At 32.9% G+C, this 17,976-nt stretch overlaps 1 protein-coding gene across 1 annotated transcript; it reads right to left on the reverse strand.

Annotated features, from left to right (window-relative positions):
- Positions 1-2,364: 2,364 nt before the first annotated feature.
- EMB2734 (ARM repeat superfamily protein) lies at positions 2,365-14,825 on the reverse strand. The gene is made up of 20 exons (XM_021422270.2): positions 13,174-14,825; positions 12,457-12,660; positions 11,297-11,401; positions 11,135-11,200; positions 10,893-11,057; positions 10,016-10,090; positions 9,762-9,916; positions 9,282-9,417; positions 9,133-9,202; positions 8,889-9,016; positions 8,726-8,782; positions 8,050-8,235; positions 7,823-7,915; positions 7,581-7,666; positions 7,432-7,498; positions 7,287-7,353; positions 7,074-7,210; positions 4,361-4,452; positions 4,173-4,239; positions 2,365-3,045 (listed from the first exon to the last, which is right to left on the reverse strand). The coding sequence occupies exons 1-20, from the start codon at positions 14,383-14,385 to the stop codon at positions 2,884-2,886; spliced, it is 3,330 nt and encodes a 1,109-aa protein (XP_021277945.1). The 5' UTR covers positions 14,386-14,825; the 3' UTR covers positions 2,365-2,883.
- Between the last annotated feature and the right edge of the window lie 3,151 nt (positions 14,826-17,976).

The following is a 17,976-nucleotide window of genomic DNA, read 5'->3' on the forward strand; positions in this document are numbered from 1 at the left end:
AACCAAGTATCGAGTAAATCCATGATTTTTTTGAAAAACAGCTTTCTATTAATAGAAAGATGATCTGTACAAGGGCTTGAAGCAATACAATGGGCAAATCCGTGTTAATATTAATTAAAAAATAGCTTTTTATTTGTTAGTAATTTTGAAAATTTTTAAATATATTGTTGTTATTATTATTTTGAAATATTCCTAAAACATTAAAAATTGAAATAATTTTTCTAAACAAACAAAAAATATAAAAAGCCAAAAGATTTGTTTTCAAAATGAAATTAAAAATATTTTTATCTTTAAAAGTTTATTAAAAATTGAAAAGAGGAAATGATTTTTATAATTTTAAAAAATTATGAGCATAAAAAGAATATATTTTATTTTTTCAAAAATTCTAAATATATTTTTGATTTTATGGATTTTCTAATCTTGTTATAATTTCTTAAAAATAAAAATTATTTCTATTTTTTATTATTTTATATTTTTTAATAATTAATTTTTAATTTTTTATAATTTCTAAAATTAAAAACTTATTTTTAATTTTTTTCAAAAATTTAAAAGTATTTTTAATTTTTAAAATTATTTCAAAGTGATAAAAACTAAGTTTTAAAATTTTAATGATTGGAAAACGGCAAAAATGTTAAATCAAGTTTGATAACACTATAAAGAAAGTTGTAATATGATATTGCATTAGTTTTTCAACGCAATCAGGTTACATCCATAAATTGCAATGTAATTGTATTGAAATCTTACATTGTAATGACTTGTTTCAAAATAAACGTTGCAATATTATTTAATTGAGCATATTGCAAGAATTGTTGATACACATCTCTAATATCAAACACCACCTTAGTGTGTTAGTTCTTAAAAAAAAAAAAAGATTGTCCTAAAAAAATGTGATTCTGCTTTCTTTTTTTTTCTGTTTGAATCTTTTTTTTTTTTTACTTTTAATGGTTACATGATCAAGTGTACTTTTTGGTTTTAATGATTTATGTTTCTTAAAAAGATAATTTCTTTTTACATATCCCTTGTTTTCTAAAAATTGGATGCTGATTTTGCTTGCTTAGTTGATTGTTTTATATATATGCCATGCAACAATTATCACATCAACATGATCATGATAAGTCAACACATAGTTAATATCACATTAATTTAATCAAAATGTCACATCAATATATTTCATTTATAAAAATTTAACGGTAAATTAACAAATTAAAAAATATAAAAAAACTCAATTTATACAAATTATGATACAAAGATTAAATTTACATATTTGAATTAATTACATAATTTAATCTAAATTATTATGATTAAGATGACACCATCTTTTACTATTTTGGAGCATCGGTTGGGTCAAAAGCTGAATGGCACTTGGCAAATAAATGAAGCTCCAATCATCTTCCAACTCAGTTGTTGCATTTGATAAAGAAATGAAGTCATGCTTTCTCTCTTAACAACATAGTAATTTGTATAGATGTAGCTACAGAAGAAGGAAAGAAGGCTAAATGCTTAATTTAAATTTTTTATCAATTTAAGGTCAAACATTTCAATTTCTTCTAATTAAGGGTTAAAGTGAAAACTATCTAAAAGGTGTAAGATACACATAACTTGAAACGGTAAAATATGAAAGAATAATTTTGTCAAAAAGTTTTTACTGTCAAATCAAACGATTCGAATTATAATATATAATATAACAATTTTTTCATCATAATATACAACAAATAAATTTTTTAACATGAGGTATAATAATTAAATATTTAACATAACATATAATAGTTACAGTTTTCAACTTAATATGTAATTAAATTTTTTCACGTGACCTGTAACAATCAAATTTTCAACACATGTAATAATTAAATCTTCAATATGATATATAACCACACTTTTTATCATGATGTATAACAATAAAATTTCAATATAATATATAACTATATTTTTCAATATGAACTATAACAATGACATATAATAATTAAATCTTCAACATAATTACATTTTTCAACACATGTAATAATTAAAATTTTAACATAACATATATCAATTACATTTTTCACATAATGTGTAACTACATTTTCCATACGATTCTTTATAACATTTGATACACACTCCATCCACCGATTAACTTAACTGTTCATTAGAAAAAACTAAAAAATTTTAATCATTACTTATTACAATTGAAACATTTAACCTTTTATTTAAAAAACAAAAACCCAAACATTTAACCTCAATGTGAACATTTAACCAAAAAAGAACAAAAACGAAGGAATGGCCCAAAAAGGCAGAAATTCTTTTATCCAAAGACAAAGGGGAAAACGAAGGAAGAAACTTTGTGCCCACTTTTCCACGGTTCCAAGTATTCAGAAGCTTTAAACCAAATTATCAAAAACTGACAATCCCATTAACATTTTTATTGCTTTTTTTCAGGATCAAAATTTTGCAAACAGCGGTGAAAGAATAACCGTTCAAAATTTCAGTCCATATATAACCACAAACGGAAATTTTGTGTAAAACGGAGACGGAGAAACGAAAAGCCACATTCTGAGACCAAAACTGCTACAGGAATTGCCCTCACTAGCAACCCCTCAAACCCAAAAAAATGCTCACAAACCACAGATCACCTATTGTTTCTTCTCCAGACCCACCCGATTCCCCATATTATAAATAGACGCTTTTAATATACACATTCTAACAAAAAGAACAAAAGATTCACTTCAATCGCACCGATGACTTCTTCACCCTCAATCAAACCTTTGCTGGATTGATGTAAAACATCATGCAAAAAACAATGGGAACCTCCTCGGAGAAAAGAATTGGGTAATAAATAAAATATGCTTCCAACACAGACAGGACACTGCATTCCTCCAAAACCAGAAAGATGCCTGTCAAACCAATATACTATGAGGAGAGGATGGATTGCAAAGCGAGCTGTTGCTGTGGCTGCAAAGATGACCAAGTTGAAGCCAATGTTGCTGGTGGCAATGTCTGCTGAAGCTGCCTCAGTAGATTCACCATCCGACTTGCAGTTTGTTCTGTGGCTAGATCCTTACCACATAGAACCTACCAAACAGCAACTATTGGTAAGAGAACATACTCAGGCATATTTTACATCCACAAAAGAATTTAGCATTTTATCTTTTCGGTTGTTATTTCTTTATTTATCTGGTGGTATATGTACCCTGCTGCCCCAACCATTTTTTGGTTGTTATTTTGATTTTCTTGTTTTCGATATTAATTAGTTAAGAGGGGCAATTTATTTGGTTATTTTGGTCAGTTTTTGGTGTCCAAACCAAACCAAACCAAAAACCATCCATTAATAATATATTTTTTAAATATATATATATATTTATATCATTAATATTACATGTATATATGGGGTTAAACTAAAAACATTTAGGCTTTATTAGTTAAACATTATTGACACATTAAGCAAAGTTTTTTAAATATATATTATATATAAATATTATTAATAGTTAAAACTGAATAAACCAACTGAGATTTTTGGTTTCAGTTATAGTCCGATCAGTTTCAGTTATTTTTTACGAGAATTTGATTTTCAAAATTTTAAACCAAATCAACTGAATGCTCACCCCTACAGCTTTACCCACCCTAAAACCAAGAGAATAAGAGACAGGTTTGGCAACAATGAGGCTAAGACTCATCCATATCCTACTTGAAAACACAATAGGAATTATTCAGGCTTTGACATGCCCATATGAATCTTCTATTAGATAACAGAATTAAGAAGAGGGGCTGAAAGAAAACTGATTAATGAATAAATTACATGTTCACATGCCTCGACATAGAAGACATGTAAACATGATGTATATGGGTATGCATGTTCATGCCACATTTGTCATTGGAGCAACAAAAGCCAGATCGTTGATGCAAACAAAGCTACAGCATTAAAGCAATGTTTGATATGGAATTAAGTATGCAACAGTGCCTCCAATGGTCAGAGTTGGAAGTGATATTAATTTAAGAGGTAAAAGTATAATGCTTTAAGAAAATAAATTAAATACTTAACTAAGATATAGATAAAACATGCAGGTTGCAGGACAGAATTTTGTCATTTCTCATTGTATCGTTTGCTCAGAATAAGCAGTTCATTTAAAAATAGCCATAGGTTAAGAAATTTTAATGCAATAACTTGAAACTCTTAGTGGTTGCTAATGAGTCCATTTTACCTCGGCAAATACTGCAACAATCTTAGGAAGATACTGATGGTTGGGACCCAAAACTTCATTGTCTGACCTGAAGACAAATTTGATAGAGTGGTTGATAATATGCAGTAACAGTATATCGAAGCAAAAAATAAACAGTGGACTGAGATCAGTAATATGCAATAAGGTTAAATCAACAAAGCAGATGGTACCTCTCTACCATTGAACAAAGTTGTTCATGAACGACTTTGGCTTCAATCAGATCACCTTTTATTGGCAAGCAGTTTAACCATGCAGGAACAACCTATCAAACATCAAAGCATAAACGTTCAAGGGAATCCAACGGAAAGAAAGCAGTAATAAAACATCAAAATAAGTATAAAGACATGCAGCAACCAGCAAAAACTTTTGTTAAAAATGCAATGCAGAAAAAGTATAATTATAGAACCACTGCAATCTATCTAAAATTATACAACATATATGTATCAATGCCAGAGATGATCAACAAACAACATTACCCAATCATCAAAATTTGGAAATGTTTTTACACATAAAGCATAATATAATACCTATATCTATAACATATATAAAAATATGAATGCATGTAATTTGAACAAAAAACATCATAGTTAATTACATTTCTAAATTTCCATTCCAAAAAGATTTCGGTGATTATAATTTTCAATTATAATTAAAGTATAGAAAAATTTTCCAATTCCACTAAATCACTTTCCTTGGAGAATGATTTACTTTTAGCCTAATACTAATACTATTTTTATAAAATAGTTTTTATATGAAAAAGAAAACATCAACAAATTTAAGAAGTATTTTGTAATTGTGTAATCTGGCAGAAGCAAAGGCCTTCATGGGCTCACAGTTTTATATATTCTATAACAGAAAAAGAAATTGCCATATTAAGTCAAAAAAATTAGCTTTCAAGAAAAAAAGATTCAAATTCAATAGGCCTAAAGGAAACTTTTATTCTCATTTTCTTACAATTCGTGCCAAAATTGCATTAACTTTCTTTTAGACAACAATTTGAAACCCAACACGCTAGACATTTAGATAAGTTTTTATCAATTGAAATCAGTCGAGTGTTACTTATATTCATTATCATTGCTATATATCCATAAATCACTAAAATTTTGCTCATCTTATACTCAAAATTTCAAAATAAAAAGCAACTAGCATGTTTAATCAAGTGCAACGCATGTGACAGAGGATAGTGTTACACAACATATAGATGCGCATTTAATATACTCACAGCTTATCAAAAAAAAATTATATACACAGTAATGTCTATTAGAAAATGGGTAGGACTGTGAGGGTGTGTGTTGGGAGCAGGGGAGTGGAGTTTGGGAGGAAATTACACATATCTATGTCAGTATTAAAGCTTCCTTTAACATTAACATATCCACTGTCATCAGAATGTTCACACAATAAACATCTCTAATTTAAATATCACAAAAGAGCTAGTCTGACATATCAAGTGATTTATGTAAAACCATTGTCATTTATGCACCTTTAATGGGCATTTGGCATCCATGACACCTCAATGATGAAGGATTATCAGTCAGGGACAAATATTCCTATCCCTAGTTGCCTTATACAACTTTATTTGAAACAAAGTTTAAAGATTAGAGTTATGTCGAATGTTATCAGTACCAAACTGATACCATCCATTACATACCAGTTTTTTATCAAAACTAGTACATCCCGTTCTCTACATTGTCTAGTGTCTGGTACTTAACAGTATCGTCATGCACCAGTCTTACTAGCATGTTTCGGTTGTTTCAACTTCCAACCAAAAAGCCCATTGAAATGGAAACTTATACCTTTTGGGTCTTCTAGTTCTTTTATATCCAAGCCACAACAAGGCTCATAACAGCTTCATTCTGTCCATCAACTCTACAACTTGCTTTCAAGGCAATGATGGAGGAACGCAGCATGCGGCAATTGCACACAACACATAAAGAGCGGCAAGGGAACTAAGAGGTGTACTTTCTGAAGAGGAGTTGAGGACAAGGGTACTAAGTACACTAACAAGATGGCTTTTCTATACCTAAGGTATCTTTTTATCAGGCTGGCAGGGCTAATGAAGAGTTAGTTTCATTTGTTTACTAAAATCTAGGTCTACTTTGTCCAATTTAAGATTTGAAGGATAGTTGTCTTGTTTTTTTTCTCCCTTTCTTTTGCCTTTTTTCCAAAAATAATAGGATCTGAAAGAAAAAACTTTTGACTCAAATTTTAAATCGAGTAAGATGAAAAATTACCATTTTATAAATTCTCAAAAAATAATTTTGGTGAAAGTTAAAATAATTGTTAAGAAAAAGTTACATTCTTAATAGAAAATAATTGTGAACTATATTATTAAATACCTCTAAATCCAAAATGGTACTTGGTGTTATATTGACAACCTTACTATTACCCTCAAGAAAGTGGTTATTCTCTTTTCTTAATGACAAAATTGTTCCTAATTTGCTGTTCAGCTATATACACATGAAAATAAATATATAAATGACAATAAGCATGTACACACAAAACACCCCTTAGTTTCTTCTTTTTGCAAAATTTCCCAATAATAAGAACAAAGAGGCAGGAGGAGAAGAAAAAGTGATTTTCAAACACCAAGGTTCTCTTCCTTAAGAGTCAATTGATCAGTTTTGAGCCATTGCTATAGCTTCAAGTAGCTCAAACATATAGAACCTCATAAGAACCCATAGTTGTAGTGATACTATTTCCATGCATATGGCTCATAGTACATTGCAAATGGCACCGGTTCTAGCAAGAGAAGGCATTTGGAGGAGAAAACTTCACACAATAGCCCAGAAACATGCATGTGTTTTATGCAAAGCACCTAGCCCCTTTCCTTTCATATCACAACATCTAATTAAGTTGGAAAACCAATTTTACTGGTTGCCATACCTGAGCTGCATCAATCCTGTCACGATGGAACAGGCATATTTTTCCTAATGCAGAAACAGCATTATCATATGCCATCACATTTTCAGGTTGTAAAGCATTAGGATGCCGTATTACAACATTTAACCTTGATAGAGCCTCTGAAAGATGTCAAAATATAGGTTATTCAGATAAGAAATAGATAAATAACCTTTTCAACAATCACACAAAATTTACCTCCAACAAGAGGTTTAAATACAGGCCCACCAAATTCCGCACAAACACCAAGCCCATATACTGCTGCCTGAAACATATTATACAATTGAATGGCAATATCCAGAGTCTAATGTGCTTTAAGCACCAGAAGAGAGAAGATACACACCTGTCGCACATCTGGGTTCTCATCATTGCAAGCCTCCAATATGAAAGGAAGATATGTCTCATAATATCTGTTTCAACCACATTACCGAAATTGCATCAAATGACAATTCTCTATGACAGTAACCAGAAAAGAGAAATTAAGCAGCTTACTTTAGAGCTGCCTCACGACACTGCTCTGCAATATCATCAAAAATACAAATTGCAATTCTTCTTTCTTCAGCTGTCTTATCCTTGCCCTGTATTTTAGACACACACAGAGAGAGAGAGAGAGAGAGGGTGGGGGAAGGGATGAGCACACTTTATAAAAGAAAATCTTTCTAAATCTTTCTTTTGGATGTTCCTTCAAAAATTGAACTGATTTCAGAAACAGACAGATTTCACACAGTACTTACCCACATAGGTGTAAGATACGAAGATAGCTCATCAAAGAAAGGTAAGAAAGAGGCTTTAAATGTTTTTATCAAAGTTCCCAAGATTTCACCCACCTGGAACCAGAATGTTCATTAGGGCAAGAGTGAGAAACTCTATGGATTCAGAAAGAAAAAAGAACAATTTGATAAATAAAGATTACCTACATAATTATGTGCCGTATAACTACAGATGTTATTTGAAGACTTACTTGGTCAAAAACTTCTTCCTCCTGCTCATTTTCCTCTTTAATTAACTCTCCCTCCTCAGCATCAAAGTCTTCAGCTTTGGCTCTTTCAGCTCTCTCCCTTTTTCTGCTAGCACTAGCCGTGATTACCTGTTTTATCTCGTCCACAATAGATCTAACCTGGCCTTCATCTAGAAGTGGACCAGTGATCTGAAAGAACATATACTCAAAAATTTATGACAAAAAGTAATGAATTCATACAATATAAATGCAGGCAACAGCAAAGAGACAAAGATTAGAACAAAGAACTCCAACACGTAATGATGCATATCAATTCACAATGAAACACAAGGGTCATGAATGGAACTCTGAAAAGTTTTCTTGGATGCTTAATAACATATATAGACTAAAATGAAAATCAAAAACAGCCCAGGAAAGATACTTGGGTACAGTTTTTAACAAAAATCATCATGACAGGTTTAATTCAGGAATTACTTCAACATATTAGCAGATACAACTGAAAAACAATATTAAATTCAAGTTAAGTTCAGCTGATTTAATTTATTTAAATGAACTTTTGCTTCTAACTTTTTGTTGCCCCACAATGTTAATTAATATCCAAAACCAGAGTAATTTCAAACAGACAAAAATGAGCACAATAGACACTACGTAATTCACTTCATTTCATAATAGAACAAACCTGCAAGCATTCGTTCAATGCATCCAACATGCTTGCACATATTTCCGTATCAGGCTCCTGCAAAGATATCACAATCCAATGACTTCATCCATGACAAGCAACACATAAACAAAGTAATTAGAGCATCAATAGATGAATACTCCTAAAATTAAACAACAACAACCTTATGTAGTGCCTCCACCAGAGCTGGTATAATGAAGTCAGACAATTGCTTTACATAAGTCTCATTACGCCCCTGAGCCATCCCCTTCTCCACAGCTAATTTTGCAGAGAGCAATAACTCCGGCATAGCTAGAAACAAAATTTACACAATAGGCCAAGAGGGAATTAACAAGAGCCAAACAAAATTGAAAAATATATATATATTTAAAGTAAGAAGAAGAAAAGTGTATATAGCAATCTTATACCTGAAACAGCAGCTTTTCTAACTTCCTCATGGAAATAAAATTTAAGAAGAGGAACTAGAGTCGGGGCAACCTGCACCATATATTCCTTCTGTTAGTTATTGTTACAAAGTCTAGAAAAATGAAGTCCAAAATAGTAAGTTGAAACAAACCTGATCAATCCATGGAAAAAATCCTTCCTTCAACTCATCAGCATAGCAGCACAGCATGTTACATGCTGTAGCCTTTTCCTCCAGGACGCTAGTCTTGATCCCAATTCTTTTGTCCCCAAGAGTAATGGTTTCCATACTGTGCAATGCCAGATATAAATCTTAGTATAACACCAAATAACATGGTGGAAAACAACATGCTAATGTTATAAGCCAACCAACAGCCAGAGATGAACACAGCTAAGGCCAGGACTCTGTCTGGGTGTGTATGTGTGTGTGTGCACACACTCGTGTGTGTGAGTGTGTGTCTTTCTCAGAGTGTCTTTCACTTTCTACATAACATAAGAGAAAAGTGGAAGAGAGAGGAAATAAAGTTTTTCACCTATTCAAATAAGGGAGGAGAGAAACAAGATACACGTGCATCATTGACATTTTAGTCGCTTATTGGCACAAAATAATTGTGAAAATAGAATGATATATAACCTTTCATCATCAGAGTCCTCAATGTCATTATCTGAATCTGCAGATGTAATAGTTACATCTGGCTTAAGTTGAGCAGACTGGAGAAGGGGAGGCATGACAACACTCATGTAAGGGAGGAAGTCTTGTCCCAAACACTTGCAGAGTCTGGCCCATGCCTGTAACATGGTAAAAGCATCATAAGCAAGTAAAAATAAACATGCCAAAGTTATTATGATAAATCTTATTTCAACACATTTTCTGTGCTATGGACTTACTTGCAGCATGTAACTTGTTGTCGGATCATCTGTTTCCATTTGGGATCCTTGCAATGACATAAGCACTTCCATAACCTTGCACAAAGAAGAGAAAGTAAGACGTAAGATAAAGGCATTTCTACGTTTAATGAAAGAGCATACAAGATACCCAACTTTTGGTGCAAATGTCAAATACAATCGTAAAGGTATAATAACATTAAACAAAGACCAGTGGAACAAAAGAAAGAAAAAAATACATGCTACAAATAACAGCACACTCAGAATGGTGAAGGTTTATAACCGTAAAAGAGAATTGCATGAAACAACTGCAATATATCCTCAGGGGCACACTTTGGCATCATAAAGAGAGGAACTCGAATAACAAATTTTTATTAACTGGGAATAAAAAAACTAGACCCAACAACTCATTACAAATGTGGAAACCAATGCATCTGCATGCTGGTGCTGCAGTCTGCATTCTCATAGACAAGGCCAGGCAAATTATAAAACTGAAAAATTGGTCTATTCCATGTCAAGCATATGAGGAACGTGCATTGTGTGAGCATTCAAAATTTCTTTAGATTATACTAACTTGACATGTAATATTATTAGTGGCAAAACTCCATAATAGATCAACCTGATGGGCACCTCCCTCAGGTTGATATCTAGCCTACCCCAACTACTTTCAAGGAACACAAAACATGTATTTTCTTAAGCCAGAGAAGGGAAGGTGGATATTTGCCGCAAACTACACCATTACATTCCCTAGAAAATGGCATCCCCAAATACCTCAAAATTCTACCATCCATCCATGACTTTAGAGATCTAAGGAAATAACTAAAAGAATTAAAAAGAAACAAATTGAAAAAGGACATGGTGTTTCTAGACGGCTACCAACCTGCTTGGCATCATCTCTGAACTTCTCCTTCCCGACAGCCATTCCAACAAGACTAATGCACTCCATGGATTTGGCACGAAGCATGCGGTTAGATTTGTCAGTTGCATTCACCAAGATAGCTTTCAGGTAAGGCATAACTGCATCATAATATTTTTGGAAGTGCTCCTGCAAACCCCCAAATCATTAAACTGTGTCGATTATATTAACAATCAAACTAGCTATCTTTTGGGTAAAAGGTATACCTGAGATGAGTCAGCAACTGATGCCAAAGCTGTCAAGGCACCTTCTTGCACCATTTGTCTCCCATTCTGCATGATATATATAATGGACAAAAAATAAAATCTCCTTTCATAAAGTGAATCTATGCATTTTTAATGTGACATTTATAACTCCAATTGTCATACCTGTAAAAGAACAAGTAATTTGCTAACTATTCCATCCAAGTAAGGTGTTAAAATTTCCGGAGTGCAGTTCTCACTGAAGTTGAGCACGGCTGAAGCAGCATGTGCCTGTTCATACACAAATTACATAACAAAACAAACTGTTATTTCAAAGCAAACAATAAAATCTTAACAACAGAAGTACCTGAATGACAGGTAATGAGGTAAAAAAACAAAAAAAAACTCTGATGTTATAACAAGACTACTAAATTTTCATGCAAAGAGCGGAAGCTAATTTAGTTCAGATTCCTGAACCAGAAGGCATAGCTCCATCCATCTATAAACAAGAATTAAGTATCATCATCCAGTATCTAAATGAAGACTTATATGTTAGCTTATCCATATTCAACAAAATATCCAGGAAATTCCCACTGATGCAGCTTTCATTTTCAAATGAATTAATTCCCTTCACAATCAGCTATGAGGCTCTTACATATGCATCCACCATTTTAGGGGCTACTCTGTAAAGATGCCTGCGACACTTAAAGGTCAAGGTTCTATTTTGTCTTTCAAGAAGTGGTAAGACAGAGGATTGAATAATAATTTTTTTTTCCAAAAAGATGAACATATCAGTCAACTACTTAGAAAATTTTTATAATGACCACAATTCCTAGTCAGTTATGACAAATAATTTGCTAGTAACCAGTTGATATGTTCCAATAGAAAACAATCACAAGTTCTTATTATATGAAGTGCGTTGATGACTTCAAAGCAATTTGACATAACCAAATGAGAAATGAGAACATATCCACAGATAAATTTAAGTAAAGCCTGGTATTCCACCACAAAGATGTGACCCATATGCATAGATAACTTTAGAATTAGAAAATTATAGAAAAAGGAATGGGTTATTGGGGGCAGGAATTATCAATTACATCAGACACAACAGAAAGGGAGATGGGATGAATTAATTATCTCTATGTAAAGCACCATGCACATTATTAATGCTGCAATTTGAATTTGTATCCAGCCTAGAGTGATTCAACCTGTTTCTCTCTACTTAAAGGTTTAAGATCAGGCACCTATCTAATACCATAAAGAAATCATACCATGCAACAAAAGATCCTAACAGTCAAAAGCATAATCTAGAGACATCAAAGCAAAATTATTTATCTCTGACTAACCTGTACTCGTGGATTCTGGAAGTCGTCCATGGCAGCAGCTAGTGCTGGTAATACTCTTTGATGATATTGGTTTTGCAAATCCGGGCCCAAATCAGTAGACAATTGTCCAATTGCATTAATAGCTGCCCACCTCACACGGGGATGGGAATCATGAAACGAGTTCAAGACCATCGAAACCACTTGTTCCAGATTTTTAATCATGACCTACCAATAAAGCAACAAATTACAAATCAATGAAAAAGGGGACATGTTCCCAACTCTCTACTTTCACTATCAAACATAAGGCAGAAAATATGTAATCCAATTCTTTCTCCCAACATAAACTGAATCCTCTGAAAAGCTATGCCAATAAGCTATGGCTTGAAATATTAGTATCAACATTTACTGAATAAAGTTCTATCCCACTATGCAAGCAGTAAATAGAACACACTATGACTAAACTGAATAAGCAACTCCATTAGTAGTGCATTTAGAATCGTATTCAGTGGGGGGAGGGGGAACTAACCATTCCCAAGGAAGCAATTTTTAATAGTCAGTTTCAAGTCTCGGAGAAACAAATAATGTCATGGAGCGAATAGCACTTCCAATGCTTGCAGCAACTTGGAACAAGAAAACAATGTAAATACTGAATTACCTAAAAGCTTGGATGCTAAAAACTACAAAGGAGTAGAATAATAGAAATGACCATATTAAAACATATCATAATATCAGGTATACCTTGGCACAACCCTCAGCAATCTGTGCAAGGGCAATCAATGCAGCATGGTGCTTTTGCCACTCAGGAGCAGCCAAATAAGCTGGCAACTGCTCGGATGCAACTGGAACAATTGTATTTCCACCTAAGGATATAGCCAAACGATCCAAACACTCCTGCCCAACACTGTAATTGCTAGTCTCTCCAGCATCTTCGTCCTCAGTTTCTGCAGTGTGCCATGCTGCATCATCCTCAATATCCAACAACATTCCCATCAAAATAGCAAATAGCCTACTAATAAACTGCGGCAACTTCCTCATCATTCCAGGGGCACGTTCCCTTGCTTCTGCCAAGGTAATAACAAACTCAATCGCCAAGTGACGTGTCCCTTCCTCAAGTGATTCTGCCTCCGCAATCTGCAGCATAGACCCCACCACATCAACAAGCTGCCTCCGAAGAAAACGCGGCTCCGTCCCTGCCAACTCAATCAACAACTCCAGCGCTTCCTGAGCGGTGGCCTCGTTCCCGTTATTCAAAGCCTCCGTCAAGGTCCTCATCATCGCTGGCAAAAGATCCTGAAACCTATCCCGATCAGATGAGCTGGTCAAACACTGAATAAAGTTGATGACAGCATTCAACGCGGCGATTTTGACATCGGCATTAGAACTTTCACTCAAGCACCTCAAGAACACAGCGTGTAGATCCTTTATAAAAGGAGTCAAGACATCACCGATATACTGACTCAGCTGCGCGAATATCAAAAAGGCGGATTCCTGCAATCTAGGGGAATCAGAAGAGACGCACTGGAACATAAACGGCAAAAGCTCCGGCCAGCCATTCTCTGGCAAAATACTGGAAGCAAGCTCCGCAACAGTGTCGCACAACTTTTTAGACAAAGTTTTAGTGTTTTCGACTTGGATTTGAGACAAAAGCACCGATTTGAGGGAGGACTGGGTGGAGATGTTGAGGCGAGGCCAGATATAAGAGTCGTCACGTGTCAAGAGCTTACGGAGGAGAATAGCGGCCATGGCACGAGTCTCAGGCTGAGCGCAGACTTGGAGGAGGTGAGCGAGGCGGAGACAGAGGGCGTCTGGGTCCGACTGCTTGCAAAGATTGAATAAGACCTCGGCGTGAGAACGCTGTTCGTTGGAGGAGGACATCAAGTGGGAGATTAGGGTTTCGAAAGGAGCCGGGTCGCGTCCTAAGATGACGGCGAGCTGAGATTGCTGGTCCATGGCGGACGCTGCGAGGTGGAGCAGAAAAAATGAAGAAGAAGAAGAAGAAGATGAAGATGATACTGATCCCCTCTCTCTCTCTCTCTCTCTCTCTCTCTCTCTCGTTGTGTGTGTTTTTCGTCTGTTGTGTTGAGAGAGAGTGTGTGTGCGTGGGCAAAAATGAGGGGATTTTAAGAGAGAGCTAATTAGGGCTGACAAAGAAAAGAAGGGTCTGATTAGCTGTATTTTTATGTGTCATGATGATTAGTGTGAGTGCCCACCTTCTTCGGTTTTTTCCCATTTTTTGGAGGGAAAATACACTCAATACCAACTATACTACTGCTAATACTAGTACTGGTATTACCGTTCCATACCAATACTATCACATCATATGGCTTTGACGGAGGAATGCATTTCAGACTGCCTGCATCAGATTTGGTCCATACTTAACATACACGCTCCGACTTTGAATACGAAACCAGCAGTTCTTAATCGCAGTACTTTGCCACTTTAAGCGGCTTTGTGCCTATCTTACCCAAAAAGAAAAATAAAAAATAAAAAATGAGGGCCTTCCTGGCTAACTCTATTCATCTTTTCTGGTTTTAACACATATCCACCCATAAATTAAGTAAAAATTTCATTACTCTAGTCTTCTTCTTTGTTGACTTTTAATTTAGAAGAATAATCCACATGTACAAAATTATTATTATTATTGTTAATTAAAATCTATTATTGCGAGAAACATTGAAACCCTAAACAAAACTATATAAGAACAAACATAACAATCATTGCATTCCCTTGAACGGCATAAGACAAAGCATAATAATCAATTTGGTAATATTTTTTATTCAAAGTACTTTTCCTTTTAATTTAATTGATTTTCTTTTTTTACAAAAAAAAAAAGAGAGATTGTTTGTGAATTAATTAGGCTTTTTCTAGTGGAATATAGTATGCATTGTCATATGTATTTATTTCAGAAATGGATCACATGAGACATGCCGGTCAAAAGTTTTGTTTTGAAAAGTGAAAGCTTTAACTATAAAAAGAAAATTGAAAATTTTATTCCCATCTTAAAAAAAAGAATGCTGAAATAATTTATTCCTCTAAAAAAAAGGAAAATCACAAACAAATAATTTTACCTTATAACATGAATCTATGAAAAATACTTCGCCCCCCACTCCTCTTCCACTTTGTCTCTCACTTATTTGCTTCCATTATTAGCTTTTAATATTAAGGCCAATGTTGCCTTGGAGAAAACAAAGCACATATATTAGTAAGATTTTTAATGTCAAAAAATTGAGATATTAGTTTCATAAAAAAAAAGGTAAGGATAATCAATAATAGTATAATTTAATTTTAATTAGGTCGAGAATTTTTCTTTAGTTTTTTATCTAAAATAATTTAATTTACAATTTGTTGTTTGTATTTGATAGTAATGAAAATTAGAAATTACATAACAAACCTAACTAATTACTTTAGCCTTATTTGATGAGGACTTATTGTAACAACCCATTCCTCAATCGCTATCGGCGTTCTAGTCTTATAGGGAGAATTTGTCAAGTCTCGAACAAACCTTAATTGAAACTTTTGTTAATATGTTATATTTTATTCCACCAATTTATGTAATCGTTTGAACCGTATAACTCTTTGTAATATATTTAAAATGAAAAGTCGGACAAATCAACTAAACTTTTATTCCACATAATTGTATAAATACATTAAAGTTTATAATCTCCAAATGTACATTTGCATTAACCTACTAGATGCCAAAAATCGATTTGTCAATGGACAACCCTTGCCACGCATTGTCTAGTGGCCTATTTGTTTGCATATAGTATAAATAGATGAGTTATCTAATACTCAGTGGAAGGTGCAAATAAATAACACACACATTCATATATACACACATATAGCATACTCAAATATAAAAAGGTGCTCTAACAAACTTCTCCAATATTAGAGGCATAATAGTTATTGTTATTCAATTTTCTACCCACACAAGTATATGTATCGCAAATATAATATAGTGATGAGTAGAGTGTCGATTCCACAGAAAATTAAATTAATTCTTATTGTTAACTACTAAAATTAATGCACCTTAATTTTATCTAAATAATTAAAATTAAAATTAAAACTAATAAACTAATAACTAAAACTAATCTAAAATATATTAGCAAAATTAGTTTATTAACTTTCAGTAATTACTAGACCTAAGATTATGATATCTCTCAATATTCATCTTAATATTGTCTCTCTCTTAACTCAGTTTAATGGATTAAGTTGTTAATCTAGAGTCTTAAATTATTTACAAGTCTTTGTCGAGTTTCTCATTAAAATACCTTTATTAATTAATTTACTATACGTCTATGCAAATTAAATTGAAGAAAGATTCAGTAAGTTTGTACTCTAATCCTAGCTACGTATAACTTCTAGGTGTATATCTAACCTATATACAAATCAAATCACCTAATCAACTAAATGCATTCAATCATACTTATTCTATTTAAGGTCTATCTAAATTTCCTTTGTCAAGATTTAACCTAGGTTTCCAATTCAATTTAATTGGTGATCAAGTAATTAGAAGCATTAAGAATAACATAAAATAAATAATTTAAATTCATTAAATAGAAGTAAAAAGAGAGAAAAATAAATCAAACTAGATGTTGAGTTCAATCATAATCTTAGATAAATAATTAGTTCCTTATCAAGTCACACATCATCATCAATTAAAGTTAATCATCAAAACCAAAACCAAAAAAATAAAATAACAACAAAAGGATAAACAAAACACAAGGGTTGAATTCTTGATCTCCAAATCTTCTTGAATTCTTTAATTTCTTCTTTAACTCTAATGAGATTTTTCTTTAATGATTTTGTGGCTTGATATTCAGCTCACAATCTAGTGTTTCGTTCTCTCCTTTAAAAGTCTTTCGAAAGATTGTTTTTATAGTATTTTGAAATTAGGCTGAGTTGGGTGAAAAAAGAATTAAATTCAAACTAGAATTTCCTCATCAGATTATGTGGGTTGCGGCCTACTTCCTTTAAAGTCGTGCCTTGACCATTTAAATAGCAAAAATCATAATTGTTCTAGGATTACTGCAATACTCCAATTTCGATAAGATTTTTGACCACTTTCTAGGCTGAATTGGAAAAGTGTTATACATAAAATTACATATTTTCTCTTAACTTTCCAATGGTTTAAGAATCACTTCACTTAGAGCTATGTAGAAAGAGTTATGGTTGAAATACTGAAACATATGTGGTATAGGTTTGCACCTAGAAATTGCTCTTCTTCTTTCACGAAAATTCTTCTTGCACCAAACACCTATAAAAGCACAAATAAATCAATAACAACATATCTTAATCACATTAACAATAAATTAAGCATAAAATTAATTAAGATTAGATTAACTCACCTAAATTAACTAATTTAAAATAATTAAAAGAAACTTACTAATTTCTATATATTACTACAAGAACTGGGCTAAATTACTATCAAAATTAAGTCCAAATAACTCTATATCATAGAGTTATCACATGTTCAAACTTAATATTTTGCTAGTCTTTGAGCAAAACATAAAAAAAAAGTAACTTACAAAAATCAAATTCAGT

The sequence above is a fragment of the Theobroma umbraticum genome, unplaced genomic scaffold (assembly GCF_002168275.2).
Source record: "Theobroma umbraticum cultivar Fairchild unplaced genomic scaffold, ASM216827v3 scaffold_95.0, whole genome shotgun sequence".
NCBI classification, from domain to species: domain Eukaryota; kingdom Viridiplantae; phylum Streptophyta; class Magnoliopsida; order Malvales; family Malvaceae; genus Theobroma; species Theobroma umbraticum.

Bases quoted from the DNA above. Each gene is read 5' to 3' on its own strand.
- EMB2734 (XM_021422270.2), bottom strand. From the start codon at position 14,385: ATGGACCAGCAATCTCAGCTCGCCGTCATCTTAGGACGCGACCCGGCT. The intron at 11,058-11,134 runs GTATACCTTTTA...GGGGGTTTGCAG, and splicing joins CAGTTGCTGACTCATCTCAG to GAGCACTTCCAAAAATATTA. The intron at 4,453-7,073 runs GTATGGCAACCA...GATGTTTGATAG, and splicing joins ACAGGATTGATGCAGCTCAG to GTTGTTCCTGCATGGTTAAA.